Source organism: Lissotriton vulgaris, chromosome 8 (assembly GCF_964263255.1).
Source record: "Lissotriton vulgaris chromosome 8, aLisVul1.2, whole genome shotgun sequence".
Classification (NCBI taxonomy): domain Eukaryota; kingdom Metazoa; phylum Chordata; class Amphibia; order Caudata; family Salamandridae; genus Lissotriton; species Lissotriton vulgaris.
The window spans coordinates 1,567,682,737-1,567,698,512 of NC_141696.1; the positions used below are offsets into that span (position 1 = coordinate 1,567,682,737).

Below are 15,776 nucleotides of genomic sequence, written 5' to 3' on the forward strand. Positions count from 1 at the left end.
GCCCGACGACTTGAAACGCACAGAAGTCAAGCCTCTCCTCAAGATGCCCTCAGCAGATCCCATGGACCTTAAGAACTTCCGACCCACCTCCCTCCTCTCGTTCACAGCCAAAGTCACTGAGAAGACTGTCAATGCCCAGCTGACAAGATTCATCAAAGAAAACTATCATCGACACCTCCCAATCCGGATTCCGCAGCAACCACAGCACCGAGACCGATCTACTCGCCGCCACAGATGATATCCGCACCCTCCTCGACCAAGGACACATTGAGTCCTTGATCCTACTTGACCTCTCTGCAGCGTTCGACATCGTCTCCCAACGCACACAGACCGCCATACTTTGTGATGCCGAAATACAGGGGCCCACCCTCGACTGGATCCGCTCCTTCTTCACGGGCTGAACCCAAAGATTCAGACTGCCACCCTTCCTCTTCGAAGCGACGGAAATCAACTGCGGTGTATCGCAAGGATCGTCGCTCAACCTCATGCTCTTCAACATCTACATGGCCCGCTTGCCACCATCGTCAGACAGCACGTGCTCAGCATAGTATCCTACACCGACTAAACCCAGCTCATCCTCTCCCTCACCAAGGACCCCATCATCACCACGCTCAACTTCCAGGAAGGAATGAAGGACTTTGCATCCTGGATGAGCAGCAGCTGCCTGAAGCTCAACTCGGAGAAGACAGAGGTCCTCGTGCCCAGACCCTTCCCCCTACAAGGGACAACACCTGGCAGTCCACCACCCTCGGCAGCCCTCCCACCCCCACGGACCACGCCCATAACCTCGGCATTGTACATGACTCCTCCCTCTCTATGACCCGACAGGTCAACACTGTCACCTCCAGCTGCTCCAACACCCTCCGCATCCTCTGAAAAACCTTCAAATAGATCCCCCTGAATCAAGAAAGACCGCCACCCAAGCACTCATAACCAGCACTCTACACTACGGAAATGTCCTCTACACCGGGATCAACAAGTCTCTGCTCCGCAAACTCCAGATGAGACAGAACACCGCAGTTAGACTTGTCCTCGGCATCCCTAGACACAAGCACATCACGCAACACCTGTGGAACCTCCACTGGCTCCCCATATAAAAGAGAATCACCTTCAAGATACTCACCCATGCCTACAAATGCCTTCACAAAACCAAACCCCAATATCGCAACAAGAGAATCTCCTTCCACGCACCCAAGCTAAACATCTGATCTGCTGACCTTGCCCTCGCCAAAATCCTGTGGATCCTTAGAGTCAGAACAGGGGGATGAGCTTTCTCCTACATCGCGGCCAAGACCTGGAACGAGCTCCCGATCGACAACAAACACGCCCCCTCCCTGAACATCTACAAGAAGACACTCAACACCTGGCTCTTCGAGTGCTGCTTACCCCCCCCCCCCCCCAGCACTTGGAGACCCTCACAGGTGAGTAATGCGCTTACAATTTCCCCGATTGATTGATTGATTGATTTATTGGGGAGGGGGCTCACTTGCCCTCTCACCTTATTGATATACCCAGCTCCAGGATGGAGTCTCCAGGGTCCACAATTGGCTCAGAGAGGGGGAGCCCTACTCACACCACCCTCCCAATATATGTTTTAAAAAAATGGCAGCTGCCATTATCTTTTTTCTTTCTGTTTTGGGCCGCAATCTGATTTTTTTAAAAAATATTCTGGATAGGGGGCTAAGTTCCTGTGTCCTGTAATGGCCTTAAGCATTCTTTCTCAGAGCGCTCACTCCCACCGAAGTCTGAGTCCCCCCCGGGAGAGAATTGTCCCAACTGGAAAAATACTTACTGGGCCACGCAGAACACTATTTTTTATAATTTGCTTTGAGCGACCCTGGCGACTTACACCAAATCACAAAAAGCACAATCTGTGATTCAAGATCTAGCTTTCTGCCAAAGTTGGTGTTATTCTTTCAGCCGAAACGTGTCTGACAAAAGTCTGAGGAAAATGCATGGGGATTTTGCGTTTTGGCACCCCCTTTTTTCTCAGCCTCCGCGGATGGATCCCCCTGAAACTTCCCATGCACAAACTAGGCGAAAAGGAGCACTTTCTCTGAAAGTTTTAGGAAGATTCATCAAACCGTATTAAAGTTACAAGCAAAGCAAAAAAATCCTGGATGGATTTACATGAAAGGATGAATAGCACATCTAACGTTACATCTTTGTCATTTGACAGAACAAGGACTCAGTGGAACCATTTCGAACAGCCCACTCCACATGTGGCACAACACAACGGTCAGCTTCCTCCAAGTTTTTGTGGAGTTTTTTTAACAAGATGACCCCCTAGTTCTTGAATATATGTGCAGTCCGTGCAATGTGCACACTGACTCTGTAGAACAGTCTGAACGGCTTCTCCAGCATTTTGCATGGATGAAATCTTGACCATTTGCAATCATGAAATATAGTCCACAAAAGCAGCCATTTTCAATTAAGACACCATTTTGAATTAAAAATTTTCAGGTGAATGTTTTTTAGCTCTTGTGGGAGTTTGTGCTTTACTGGTTTGGTGTCAGCATCTCAATCAAATAATGCATTTATTGGAAGAAGATCATGCAACAGAATGTCCTTGATAACGTCACCCCTTTTATTTTGCTATATCCATCTCTCTATGTGCCTGCGAAATTTGTTTTTTGTAACCTGTTTTGAGGTGGCTGCTTGGACAAAACTTTTGCCATGGCAATTAAAGCGAGGAAGTTTAACTTTAGTGATTATGTCAAACAGCTTTTTTTCACTCAAGTCAAATCTCTCCTGCTTCAGTTCTTCGTATAGTTTTGATCCATGTTGGAGGACATTTTGTAGACGTGTCTTTATATTGTTATCTACATATCGTTTGGTCAATACGTTGTGTAGTCACACAGGCTCAGTCATTTCAAAGGGGTTTTCTTGCTGCTGCATGAAACAAAGATGGCTGTGAACATGTTTATTAAAATGTTCCCCTCCCTTTCCCACAAGTTTGTGGTGAGGAAGAGTTTCACGATGGTCCATTAATTTTGAGTTTGTCATCTCTCTGAAAACATTTCAAATAGAAAGAACTTCATGGTAAACTAGCTGCCATTTAGCAATAATTCACTTTGAGCTTTTCTGTGATTTCTGGATCGTCTGATGCGGTTTCATATCTGGAGCCTCAGCATTGAGCCTTGCCTGTCTTTCACCAGAAAATGTCTTTGGATGAATTTTCTGGAGTGTATGGCTTTTTCATCTCTAGCATCTTCACTCTTTCCAAATACCAGGGCCCATATTTCAAGTAGTCTATGCAATCCAATTTGTGAAACACAATAATCAGTGACTCCACCATCTTCACATACGGCTCCCAATTACCTTCCTGATCAGTATTTACCAAGATTTTCACTAGAACTATCGTGTATAAAACATTTCCACAGTACTTGCCAAGTTCTGATTTTTCTTCACATTCTTGGACAAACTCTACAAACTTGGTTTTCAGGTTTTCAGGTTTTAAACTGAGTTTATTGAACATTGCCTGGCTTTGCATTTAGTCTTTAGAATAAAGTGCGCACTGTGCCCTGTTCACTTCTGAGAAAAAATATGAACAACCTAATTTGTCATTCTTGTTCCAGAAAGCGTTCCAACACAATGCTTCAATATCCTCAGAAATGATGAGCTTACTTTGCAACAAACATAATGAGTTCCGCTCAATACTGACTAAGATTTCAGCCTCAATAAGTGCATCGTCTATGCCACATCCATTGAGATAACTCCCTGCACACCGCAATGCAAATCTCGTCATGTGGAAAACTCCCCTCATTGGATAAAGATCATCAAATTCTGCTGGATTGCTCACAGGGTCGCTGGTGAGTGAGTGGGGCTGTTTCTATTGTTTCAGGGGATCTGGTTTTATGGTTTTTTTAAACCCTTTTTCAAGCATTGCATGGCTATTGACCTTGAATAATTATATTACTGAATTTGCTCATTTTTAAAAAGTGAATGTGTCCTGACTAGGGGTGGGCGGCCAGCTACGCTCCGTGCACGGAGTGTGCGTAGTGCCGCCCACTCCGCATTTTGCGGAGCTGGCGGAGCCAGGCGGCACTACGCACGCTCCGCAGACGGAGCGTAGCTGGCCGCCACCCGCCTCCCTCCCGCCCTCCCTAAATACTTTAAAATAAAGGAATGCTATAATTTAAAAAGCACTTACCTTGCCGCCGCTGGCCGCCGCGTTCCCCGGGGCTCGTTATCTTCCGTCTTCCGTCTTTATCAGTAATGCGCATGCGCGGGCGGCCGCGCATGCGCATTTTCACGAGAAAATGCGCATGCGCGGCCGCCCGCGCATGCGCATTACTGATAAAGACGGAAGACGGAAGATAACGAGCCCCGGGGAACGCGGCGGCCAGCGGCGGCAAGGTAAGTGCTTTTTAAATTATAGCATTCCTTTATTTTAAAGTATTTAGGGAGGGCGGGAGGGAGGCGGGTGGCGGGGCTGGCGGCCAGTGGTTTTGCGGAGTGGGGCTACGCGGAGTGCGGAGGTGGGCGTAGTTTCTCGCCCACTTCGCGTAGCTCCGCGAAGCCCCACTCCGCGAACTCCGCCCAGGGTTAGTCCTGACCCCCTGCACTGCTGCGTGGATACGGACGGAGCACAGCTCCAAGGTGGGACCCCTGGATTCGGTCTTTGCACAGTGGCATGGTGGTGCATCTTGCAGATACCGGAGCCCCCTTTGCTTGGCTCTCTCTGCCCAGTCAGGGGCTTCGCTGCCCCGGGCCTGGAGTCAGCCTGGCTCTGCTCATGGTCAGCCTTGTACCTGAGACTCCCCGACACCGATGCATGCGCAGAGAGCGTCAGGAGCCGGCCCTGGTGTTGTCCAGACTATCCGCCTAGCAATCTGGGAAGACCCTAACCCTATAGAAGAGGATACAGTGACAGGTCATTCTTGTCGAAAGACCCTTGACTTGGCAGGGGACAGTTGGGTGCGACATGCAGTGACGCCGCCATTAACCAGGGTACCAGACCTGTAGACCTTGATGTAGCATCCAGGGCACGAGTCGGGGGGTACACGCGGGTGGACGGCGTCCACCCACTATTTTCAGAGGGTGAACGCCGTCCACCCTGCCAAGAATTTGGGCCCCACTGAATAATGTGCTGAACTTGTCCCGGTGTCATTTCCAAACAGCAGGACACTTTCAGCAGCGCCTGCACGTTGTCTGCAACAAGCAACAACATGCAGGCAGGGATGGGGCTTTCTCAGTTAAGATTCCTGCTGGCCCCATACCGAAGGCCGAATTTTGTGAGTCTCTTGTCTGGGAGCAGTCAGGAGCCTCACACCAAGATGCAAATGAAGCAGAGGCAAAACAAAGGTTAGCACTTCACACGTACTTGAAAGAGGCACTTTTCACTTTGTTCAGTCCCAGTTTAGGAGATATGGATGCACTGTAAGAATGTCAGATGGGTTGGTCTTTTCCAGTATTTACATAAAGCAAATTGCATTTATATAGAGTTTACTACCCCTGAGAAGGTGTTGAAATAATGTAAGTACGACTATTTATTCCTGTATAGCCCTACTCAATCCAATGCAGGGTGCAGAGCGCTTTACATCAACACGCCCATATTACATGTACAATACATGATATAAGTTTGTAAATGAATGTACAGGGTGTGTCACATAAAACTGGGGGATTGCAAGGTGTAGAAGTCACATATCATCTTTCATAGCTCACTGTGCTATTATCCGCGCGATGCGCTCAAACGTACACTTGATAGACCCGCTAAACATATATGCGAGGGCTTTAATGTCACTTCTTCTGATGTCACTTCCTGTAAAGTCGTGGCTTGTAATGCCACTTTCTATGATGTCAATTCCTGTGATGCCATGTGTGATGTCATGCACTGTGATTTCATGCGCTATGATGTCGCACGGCGTGATGTCGCACGCCATGATGTCGCGCACCGTGATGACACGGGCTGTGATGTCACGCGCTGTGATGTCTCTTGCATACTGCCTAACTAGGTTAGTCATCCCACTTCTTTTTTTTGAACTTGTGCCCTGGTACCATCGACCCAGTATTCCGGGTTAAGTGAATGGTCAGTCAGTCCCTGAGCACAACACAGTTCCCCCTTTTGGTTGTAACTCAAAATTGAGACAGGTTAAGCTCAGAATAACGGAGCATAAAAGCAACATACGATGCTCCAAGACCCACACGAGACTTTATGAACATTACCAACTACATAATCACCCTGCTGACAGCATCCAATGGTTAGTGCTTGAGTCCCAACCAGCCATGACCAGACAAGCTTTGTTCAGGCTTGAACAAAGATGGGTTCATCGTCTCCAGCTAGACATAATAGGGCTGAATGACGCCATTCCCTGGGCAAGTGTCTCAAGATAAAGACCCCCCATACGACCCCCCAGGTATCCTTTCCGTCCCAGTAGCATGTCCAGGGCGCACTCCTCCAGCTATACACCCCTGGCCAGCGGTTTTGGACACCTAGCAACCCAACCCAGCCTCTGATTGTTACTCCCATCCTGATTTAACTTTATTTCCTTAACAGAGGATCATCAGTCCAAAACCTTGTTGATCCACTAGTACTAGTCAGGTAGTATCCCGGGCCCCGTTCAAGATCCGATTGACCATGGCTATCCACTCCAAGAGCCAATTACATCTGGCCCATGAGAGGGGCCCTCTATGAACTTGACGAGAGCCCTGTGTGACGAGAGCCCCCTATGACACTAAGATTATTTCCCTGCCTACTTTGTAGATGCAATACTCCACGTCGTATCTACATTGCCCCGTCACGAGTTCTGGCCCTCTCACTTTTTAGACCTCTCCTTCTTCCTCCTTCCTCCTCCCGATTCTCCCCCTTCCTCCCCCCGGGGCCCCCAGAGTTGGCCAATTTATCCCTGCATCTCACAATCGATACAGGTACAGACCGACACACTGTGTACACATTTACGCGGGACGCGCGATAATTCGCACCATAACATACCAACTTGCTTACTTTTTGCATTCCATGCTGAGTCGCCCGCTCCTGACAAATCACCCAACTGCCTGGTATATTACTTACGAAGCAATCCTTAACTTTCGACATTATTGCTCCTTCCAATATGGCCCCCACTCTGTGCCACGCGACAATAAACTCCTCCTATTCGATTAGATGGGGTTTTGCGCATGCGCACGACGCATAACAGACGCGCCACCACCGGACCTGTACCTACGTCATAGGTCTACTCCCTTCATAACGGCGCCCACCAGTGGAAACCCTCACCAGCTGCTCCGCCACCTGACCAGGTGCCGCGAGCGTGAGGGGTAGGTGTCCCGCCGATCCAGCGCCTCCTTGAAGGTAAGCCCTCGTTGCAACCCCCGAAGCTCCTTGTGTCGTTGCCAGGATCCTAGATCAAGGGACAGTATAGGGTAAAGCCTCCTAACAACCTGACTGGACACGCGACGAGTCTCTTGATTTTTACAAGCCTTCCCCCTGCCCCGCTAGTTAGTACCCGCAAGTCAATAGGTACTATATCAAGTACGGTAATATGCCCCACCCGGCCATTACCTCTTCCTGCTCCCACTCTGCCCGGCCAATAACCAAATGGAATTAGGGCAGCACCCTGGTCTACCTGCGTTCTCCGCATGACTCCAGGCACTGTCTACCTTCGGTCTACCTTGCACACCACATCCTTGATTTGTTCTGACTCTCTTCACCTCCATGGTTATTCAGGCATACCGGTTCCAACACACTAATGCCCTTCCTCCACAGCTACGGTTCCAACTCTGTACTGTGCTGTGGATTGGAGTGTGAGAGGTGTGTGCTTAACATTCCTCTCCTGACACACGGGGGGCTCGATAGAGTGGGGATATTTCCTCCCAGTCTCTCCCTCTTTCACTGACTGTGAGTTTCATCCGGGATAATGTCTCATACGCTATCTGGGGGCGCCACTGCTGATGTCAAGTGTATTACTAGCCTCCTCTATGTTACATGCCTATATCTCCCCATTCCTTTTCTGGTTAACCACATGCCAATCCTTACCTACCTTACATACCCCACAGGTTCATCTAACCTAATAGCGCTGGCCTCACGGGAGTATGCTGCGAGGCCCTATTCAATCCCTTTAGGGTAAGAACATGCTTATTGCTGCTTTTTGTGGTTTCTCCTAGGATTTGGGTGTTGTCTTGAAAGCTTTGGCTTCACACCACAGTTTTGTCTTAAACGCACTATGGAAACCCTCCAAATGTGAGACTTTGTTCGTGTCATATTTAGACTGATTTAGAAGGGACTTTGCACCCAATTCCCGGTACAACTGTTTTCCCTTCCCACACACACTACCCCCTCACTCCTCACAGTGTGGAGCTTTTGTCACCAAAGTCACGTTACACTCTCTGAGCATTAAGTCACTATGTAATATTTGACTTGACTTGTTCTTTCTTTGTCATATTTCTTCCCTACCTCTAGGTCGCCTAAATAGAGCAGGACCCCGTGGCCCTCTTGTCCTCCGACCCAGCGAGGTTGTATTTGCTTGCTTCATAGAGATTGAGCATTGAGTCCACATTTGTTTTTTGTGTAGTACTTTTTTGAGGTCCTGACGAATCGCCTTCTGGCGAGAAACATGTTGACCACACCAGGGGGTTGAGTTATTGTTCTGTACACCTATACGGTCTCTAACTCCCCTCCCACCCCTTTTAACTAAGGAACCAGCCACGTTAATAAAGTTGAGAGTGGACTGATTACCTTTTTTACCATTTTCACTCACATTTGCACTGACTACACTTTTCTTCATCCTCACTTACACCCACCATCGGCAAGGAACAAAAGAACCCCGCCAAAAGAGTACCTTTGGTTACTCCGTCAGACATTGCAGCGCCGGTCTGACGAGGGGCAGTGAGTCGATGATGACACTGGACACCCTCCAGTAAGGGTGTGTTTCATACCTAATACTCTGGGTGTGTGAGGCTCTCTAAGTTCCGACTAGGGAACCCTTCCTTCCAGCCACGGTACTGACAATACCAACTCCTTGCTTCACGTTGTCACACGCTCCCTGGGGAACTTTGTATTCTGCTGCAAGCTGTAACTCAATCTTCATTCTGTTTGGCCACACCCACCCTCAAAGGTCTTGCAGGAACTCAGTACCGGACAGCATCAGCCCATTTAAAGCCCTGGTCTAGCGCCACCTACAGCTTCCTCACCTGTCTGCAATCATGTTGATCATCCCTCTGATTGGCCACTCCCACCCTCAGAGTTCTTGCAGGAGCTCAGTACCGGACAGCACCAGCCCATTTAAAGCCCTGGTCTGTGGCCACCTCCAGCTTCCTCACCTGCCTGTTTTCGTGTTGATCATCCCCCTAATTGGCCACACCCACCCTCAGAGTTCTTGCAGGTATTCAGTACCGGCCAGCCCCGGACCATTTAAAGCACCAGCCTTGGGCTACCTCAGCTGCCTGCATGGTTGTGATCATCTCTCTGATTGGCCACACCCACCTTCAAAGTTCTTGCAGGAGCTCAGTACCGGCCAGCCACAGCCCATTTAAAGCCCCCACCTCTGGCCACCTCACCTGCCTGCTTTGGTGATGATCAGCCCTCTGATTGGCCACACCGACCCTCAGAGTTCTTGCAGGAGCTCAGTGCCGGCCAGCCCAGGCTCATTTAAAGCCCCCACCTCTGGCCACCTCACCTGCCTGCTTTGGTGATGATCAGCCCTCTGATTGGCCACATCCACCCTCAGAGTTCTTGCAGGAGCTGAGTACCTGCCGGCCCTGGCCCATTTAAAGCCCTGGTCTCTGGCAACCACATCGGCCTGTTTTGGTGATGATCATCCCCCTGATTGGCCACACCCACCCTCAGAGTTCTTGCAGGAGCTCAGTACCGGCCAGCCCAGACCCATTGAAAGCCCTGGTCTGTGGCCACCTCACCTGCCTGCTTTGGTGTTAATCATCCCCCTGATTGGCCACACCCACCATCACAGTTCTTGCAGGTATTCAGTACCGGCCAGCCCCGGACCATTTAAAGCACCAGCCTCGGGCTACCTCAGCTGCCTGCATGGTTATGATTATCTCTCTGATTGGCCACACCCACCTTCAAAGTTCTTGCAGGAGCTCAGTACCAGCCAGCCCCGGCCCATTAAAAGCCCCCACCTCTGGCCACCTCATCTGCCTGCTTTGGTGCTGATCAGCCCTTTAATTGGCTACACCCACCCTCAGAGTTCTTACTGGCATTCAGTACCGGCCAGCCCCGGCCCATTTAAAGCCCTGGCCTCTGGCCACCTCACCTGCCTGCTTTGGTGATGATCATCTCGGTGCCGATGTCGTGAAAGCGCTTCCACAGGTCTGCGCACTGCAGCTCCACCTGGATCTCCTCCATGGTGGAGGGCGAGGGCGGCGTGGGGTCAGGGGCCACCTGCGTCGTGAGGTCAGAGTGCGAGCCATAGGAGCAGGACGTCCTCTCCGCCAGCCCCTCGGGGTCCGAGCCGGGGCTCTGCTCTGAGTCTGCAAGAGAGAAGAAGGGAGTGAGCAAAGCTGCAGAGGGTCTGGCAACAGCTCCGTGGGTCAATGCGCCTGCAGTGGCTGCGCACAGCGCCTGGATACCCCATTGGGTGAGTAGTCGCGCTATGGATGGATGGGATGGATGTTACACTTCCCTCCACCATCAGACAGAAGGAAGCCCTCCCCCCACTCTCACCCACCCACAGTCACACTTCCCTCTACATCAGACTGAAGGGAGCACCCCCTCACACTCACCCACCCACAGTCACACTTCCCTCCACATCAGACTGAAGGGAGCACCCCCCTCACACTCACCCACCCACAGTCACACTTCCCTCCACATCAGACAGAAGGAAAAACTCCCCCTCACACTCCTCCACCCACAGTCACACTCCCCTCCAGCATCAGACAGACGGAAGCACCCCCCCCCTCACACTCACCCAACCACAGTCACACTCCCCTCCAGCATCAGACAGAAGGAAGCCCTCCCCCTCACACTCACCCACCCACAGTCATACTTCCCTCCAGCATCAGACAGAAGGAAGCACTCCCCCTCACACCTACCCACCCACAGTCACACTCCCCCCCCCAGCATCAGACAGAAGGAAGCACTCCCCCTCACACCTACCCACCCACAGTCACACTCCCCCCCAGCATCAGACAGGGGCAAGCACTCCACCTCACACTCACCCACCCACAATCACACTCCTGTCCAGCATCAGTCAGAAGGAAGCAGTACCCCTCACACTCACCCACCCACCCACAGTCACACTTCCCTCCAGCATCAGGCAAGAGGAAGCTCCCCACCCACCCACCTCTGTAGCCAGGGGCTCCAGGCTGTGTCTGCTCAGTGTCAGCCCAGCTGCCCCCTTCCCTCTCACCCCCTGACAGGCCGCTACCGCTTCTGGAGTGTTGCAGCCTCACTTTCACTCACTCACGGCGCTTAAACCAACATTCAATTTAAAACATATTTACCACCTGAGCGCTCCTTGAAGCTGACGGCTCCCTCCATGTAAACCGCGCCTGGGGACCTGTCCCTCTCTCCCCAGCAGCCAGAGCTCCCTCCTCGGCCCTCAGCAGCCCCTGTGCCCGTTAAAGAGCCCTCCCGGTGGTCCTGAGCCCCCTTTTTATGCATTTTTGTATGCATTTTTTTTCCCCTAACACCCACCTGGAAGGAGCTGCTGCTAGAAGCCTCCGCCGGGGTAAAGCGCCTCATACAGGTTAAACAATGTGAAATGTGGAACAACTGAGGCAGGGTTTCCAAGGTTTTCCAAAGACTTTACAGGGCTTTATGAAGTGCCGGTATCACCCCTGGAGGGGCATCTCTGCTGCAGAAGAGGCAAAAGACAGGTCAGAAAGGTCAGTCCCGGAATAATTCAGCCTTCAGGAGTTTCCTGAACCGAAAAAGATGGTGGCATTTCTGCAGGCCCAGGGGCAGAGGAGCCAGAGAGGCAAAAGTTCTGCCTTCAGCCATAGTTTCCTATAATGGGGGCCACAAGCAGCCCTTTACCCTCAGATCTAAGGTCTGCTCGGATGGTAAAACTTCAGTTTTTCCGCACCATAAAGAGCCGTGCGGGCAAGGTGCAAAGTTCAAACTTCATTCCCTGGCGGATTGGAAGCCAGTGAAGCTGCCTCTCACAGGCCGGGCAGAGGTTCGAGAAGACATCTTGAGAGCAGCCGCGCGGCAACATTCTGGACTACGTGCCGTCTACTCAAGAGGATTCATTGGCCGATGCTAGGAGAGCATTACAACAATCATGTCGGCCAATGACCAGGCTTGAATCAGAGTTTTTGGAACTGATAAGGGCAGCCACTGGAACACTCTAGGCAAGAGACTCGGAGTGAGGTCGCAGGCCCCTGAGGTGGCCATGACTTGGTCTCTCATTGACAGAGAGTTGTCGAGTCGGACCCCCACATTTTTCGTCATGGGTGTCGGGTTAGGTGCGAGGCCTAACATAGCAGTACAAAAGGTGGTGGTGTGAGTGTTTGATTGGTTCAGATGCTCCGTCCATCACCACCCCCTTTTGTACCGCTTTTGGCCGCCATAAGTGTGGCAGGGTATGCTCATACGTGAGTCCCTTGCTCACTTTGCCACTGGATTCAAGCAAGCCGGGCTGAAGACGGCTGGAATGCCAGAAACCAGTCCTCGGAAGCTTGTTTCTGGTCCAGGGAGGGCATGGCTTGGCAGTTCGGGCTGGACTGTTCCCATGAGGCACAGGGTCAGACTGATTTGCATATAGCCATGTCTGAACTGGGGTGGCAGAGTGGGCTAAAGAACGGTGATGGATTAAACCCAGATCTTTTGACTGGGTGTGAGTGTTTGATTGGTTCAGATGCTCTGTCCATTACCACCCCCTTTTGTACCGCTTTGTTCGCCATAAGTTGGCAGGGTATGCTCAGACGTGAGTCCCTTGCTCACTTTGCCACTGGATTCAAGCTAGCCGGGCTGAAGATGGCTGGAATGCCAGAAACCGGTCCTCGGAAGCTTGTTTCCGGTCCAGGGAAGACAAGTCATTTGCAGTTCGGGCTGGACTGTTCCCATGAGGCACAGGGTCAGATTGATTTGCATATAGCCATGTCTGAACTGGGGTGGCAGAGTGGGCTAAAGAACGGTGATGGATTAAACCCAGATCTTTTGACTGGGTGTGAGTGTTTGATTGGTTCAGATGCTCCATCCATTACCACCCCCTTTTGTACCGCTTTTGGCCGCCATAAGTGTGGCAGGGTATGCTCAGACGTGAGTCCCTTGCTCACTTTGCCACTGGATTCAAGCAAGCCGGCTGAAGACGGCTGGAATGCCAGAAACCGGTCCTCGGAAGCTTGTTTCCGGTCCAGGGAAGACATGGCTTGGCAGTTCGGGCTGGACTGTTCCCATGAGGCTCAGGGTCAGACTGATTTGCATATAGCCATGTCTGAACTGGGGTGGCAGAGTGGGCTAAAGAACAGTGATGGATTAAACCTAGATCTGTTGACTGGGTGTGAGTGTTTGATTGATTCAGATGCTCCGTCCATCACCACCCCCTTTTGTACCGCTAACGTAGCAGGCCACTAGTTTGGAGACCAAATAGTTTGAGCTGAGCCAAACAACAAGATCTCAGTCTTAGCCGCATTCAGCTAGAGGACATTTTCAGTCATCCAGACAGATATAACTTGCATGCCCTCAGCAAAGAGATGTTTAAATAAGTCTGTATCCATGTCAGAAGATAAAAGCAGTGGGTTTCATCTGCATGGGAATGGGGAGCAAATCCATATTCCCTAATAATCTTGGCAAGGGGGACCACATACACATTAAACAGGGTGGGACTGAGGCAAGAGCCCTGGGGCACCCCCTTAGTAAGCTTCTAGTTATGGGGACAAATGGGGCTAGTTTAATCATCTGAGTGCGCTGGTCCGGAAAACTAGCAAGCCACTTTAATGCCAGTCAATCCCAATTGGTGACTCAGTTTCTGGTGAGAGGCAGCACCAAAGGCTGCTGTCAGATCCAATAAAACCAGCAGCCGTGCCTTGTTGTTGTCCAGTGCCAGTTTGATGCAATCTGTAACACCAATGAGGGTGGTTTCGGAAGAGTGGTTGGGTCTGAAACCAGACTGAGAAGGATGAAGGGTGCCTTGAGAGTCAAGATATCCCATCAGCTGAGTGTTGACGTACCCTTTCACCAGTTTGCTCATAAGTGGCAGAAGCGAAATGGGGAGATTATTAGCCATCACATCAGCAGGTATCTGAGCTTTTTTCTTGATTGGTAGTGCTTGAGCTGCCTTCCATTCAAGTAGGAGTTCCCCTTCACTCAATGAGGTGTTTAAGATGTTACAGCTGGAGGGGGACAGAAGAGGGGCTATTAAGGCAAACACATAAGCTGGCATTATATCTAGAGGAGAACCAGATTTCGCTATTCGTATCATGGCTTCGGCCTGTGGTATCTGCAGTGCAGAAAAAGGCTCAAGGCAGGCATCAGTCCTTCTAAAGGTTGAGAGCAGCAGATTAGGGGGATCCAAGGAATTAGAATCGTGAGGAAATTGATCATAAATTAGATTGATTTTTTCATCAGAATAATTAGCTCTGTGATCGCATAGTACCTGGGAAGGGGGAGTCTGTTGGGAGCAGGCAATAAGGTTAGTAAAAGTGTGGGGAACTTTGTAAAGTTCCTTAGTAGAGTTGCCCCCCTGATTTCGATTTGAGATAACATGGGCTTTCCTCGCTTTTTGGGTCTCGCAAAGTGTTGCAGCGCCACGCGCTCGCTTTGCGAGGCATTCAGTATACACTACAGCTGGGGGAAGCTCTGCCCACTTTTTGTCCATAATTTTCATTGGCTTCAATGATAAATGCAGCATTGTGATTGGTTTTTAACTTGTTAGTCCTGCCTCCTGACAGCTATGTCGTCATTTTTGTTCTTCCAAGGCTATCAGACCCTTTACTTTAAGAACTGCTTTTTTCCCCTGCCTCTACCCGTTCCCTCCTGCAGTCCGTACTTTTTTTGACCACATCCACTCCCCCACCCTCTGCCATTCCTGCCTTCTTTAATGCCCGCACTTCCGTTTAAAATGCAATAGGGCTTGCGTAAATATAAGTGTCCCATCACATTTTTAGTGCTTGTTTTAAGATTGGTGGCTGTATTTGCACTCTTTGTCTCGCATGCACGCGATGCCTTACATTGTAAGCATACGTGACAAAACAGTGGCGTTTTTCCAATTCACTGTGCGAGGCAGAGACAGCGACAGCACAAGCAGTGAGGCGGCGGCCGGACTGGCCAGTCACCCGTCGGCGCTCCTTGTTTTTCTGCTTCTGATCTGCTGCTGCTGGAGACCCGGCGAGTGCAGGTCCCTACTCTCCCAGCTCCGGGCTTAGGTGTCCAGGGTAGAGGAGCTATTGAAGAGTTCCGACAACAGCTGCAGCAGCCCCAGCAGGGAGAACCTCTGAGCCTGGAGAGGCACAGAGCCCACGCGCTCCCGGGGGTGTGCCCACCTGACATCAGTGCATAGGGCATGCTGTAAAGAGCCACGCTGCTCTGTGGCTGTGGTGGAGCTGTCCACCTCTTCAAGCTATTGGCATGCTCCCGAGCTGCTACCGCTTCGATTGCGCGTTCCGGGGACACAGCGTCTGCACCTCCTCATTACACAGTGGCGACAACAGCTTTACCAGCTCCCGGGTACATGAGAGTGCCACCCTCGAGAGAGAGCCCTCCAGCAAAGCCCTGCAAAGGCTAGCACTGACGGAGAGCAGGAAGGTAAGAGCAACCAGCTGCTTAAAGTGCATCTTGGCACTTGTAGCACAGCACACGCGCAGTGTTTGAGGTTAGATGTTGAGAAAATGGACTAAATGTCTCAACAAGCAGTTTCCATCGGTGGTGGAGGGCGCATTAA

At 50.8% G+C, this 15,776-nt stretch overlaps 1 protein-coding gene across 2 annotated transcripts in view; it reads right to left on the reverse strand.

Annotated features, from left to right (window-relative positions):
- TBX15 (T-box transcription factor 15) overlaps positions 1 to 15,776 on the reverse strand; it is a 192,588-nt gene that overhangs the window by 57,565 nt on the left and 119,247 nt on the right. For both annotated transcript variants that reach the window (XM_086935839.1, XM_086935840.1), the window contains exon 2: positions 10,206 to 10,422. In XM_086935839.1, coding sequence (XP_086791965.1) covers positions 10,206 to 10,422 — 217 coding nt within the window. The remainder of the gene's footprint in view (positions 1 to 10,205; positions 10,423 to 15,776) is intronic.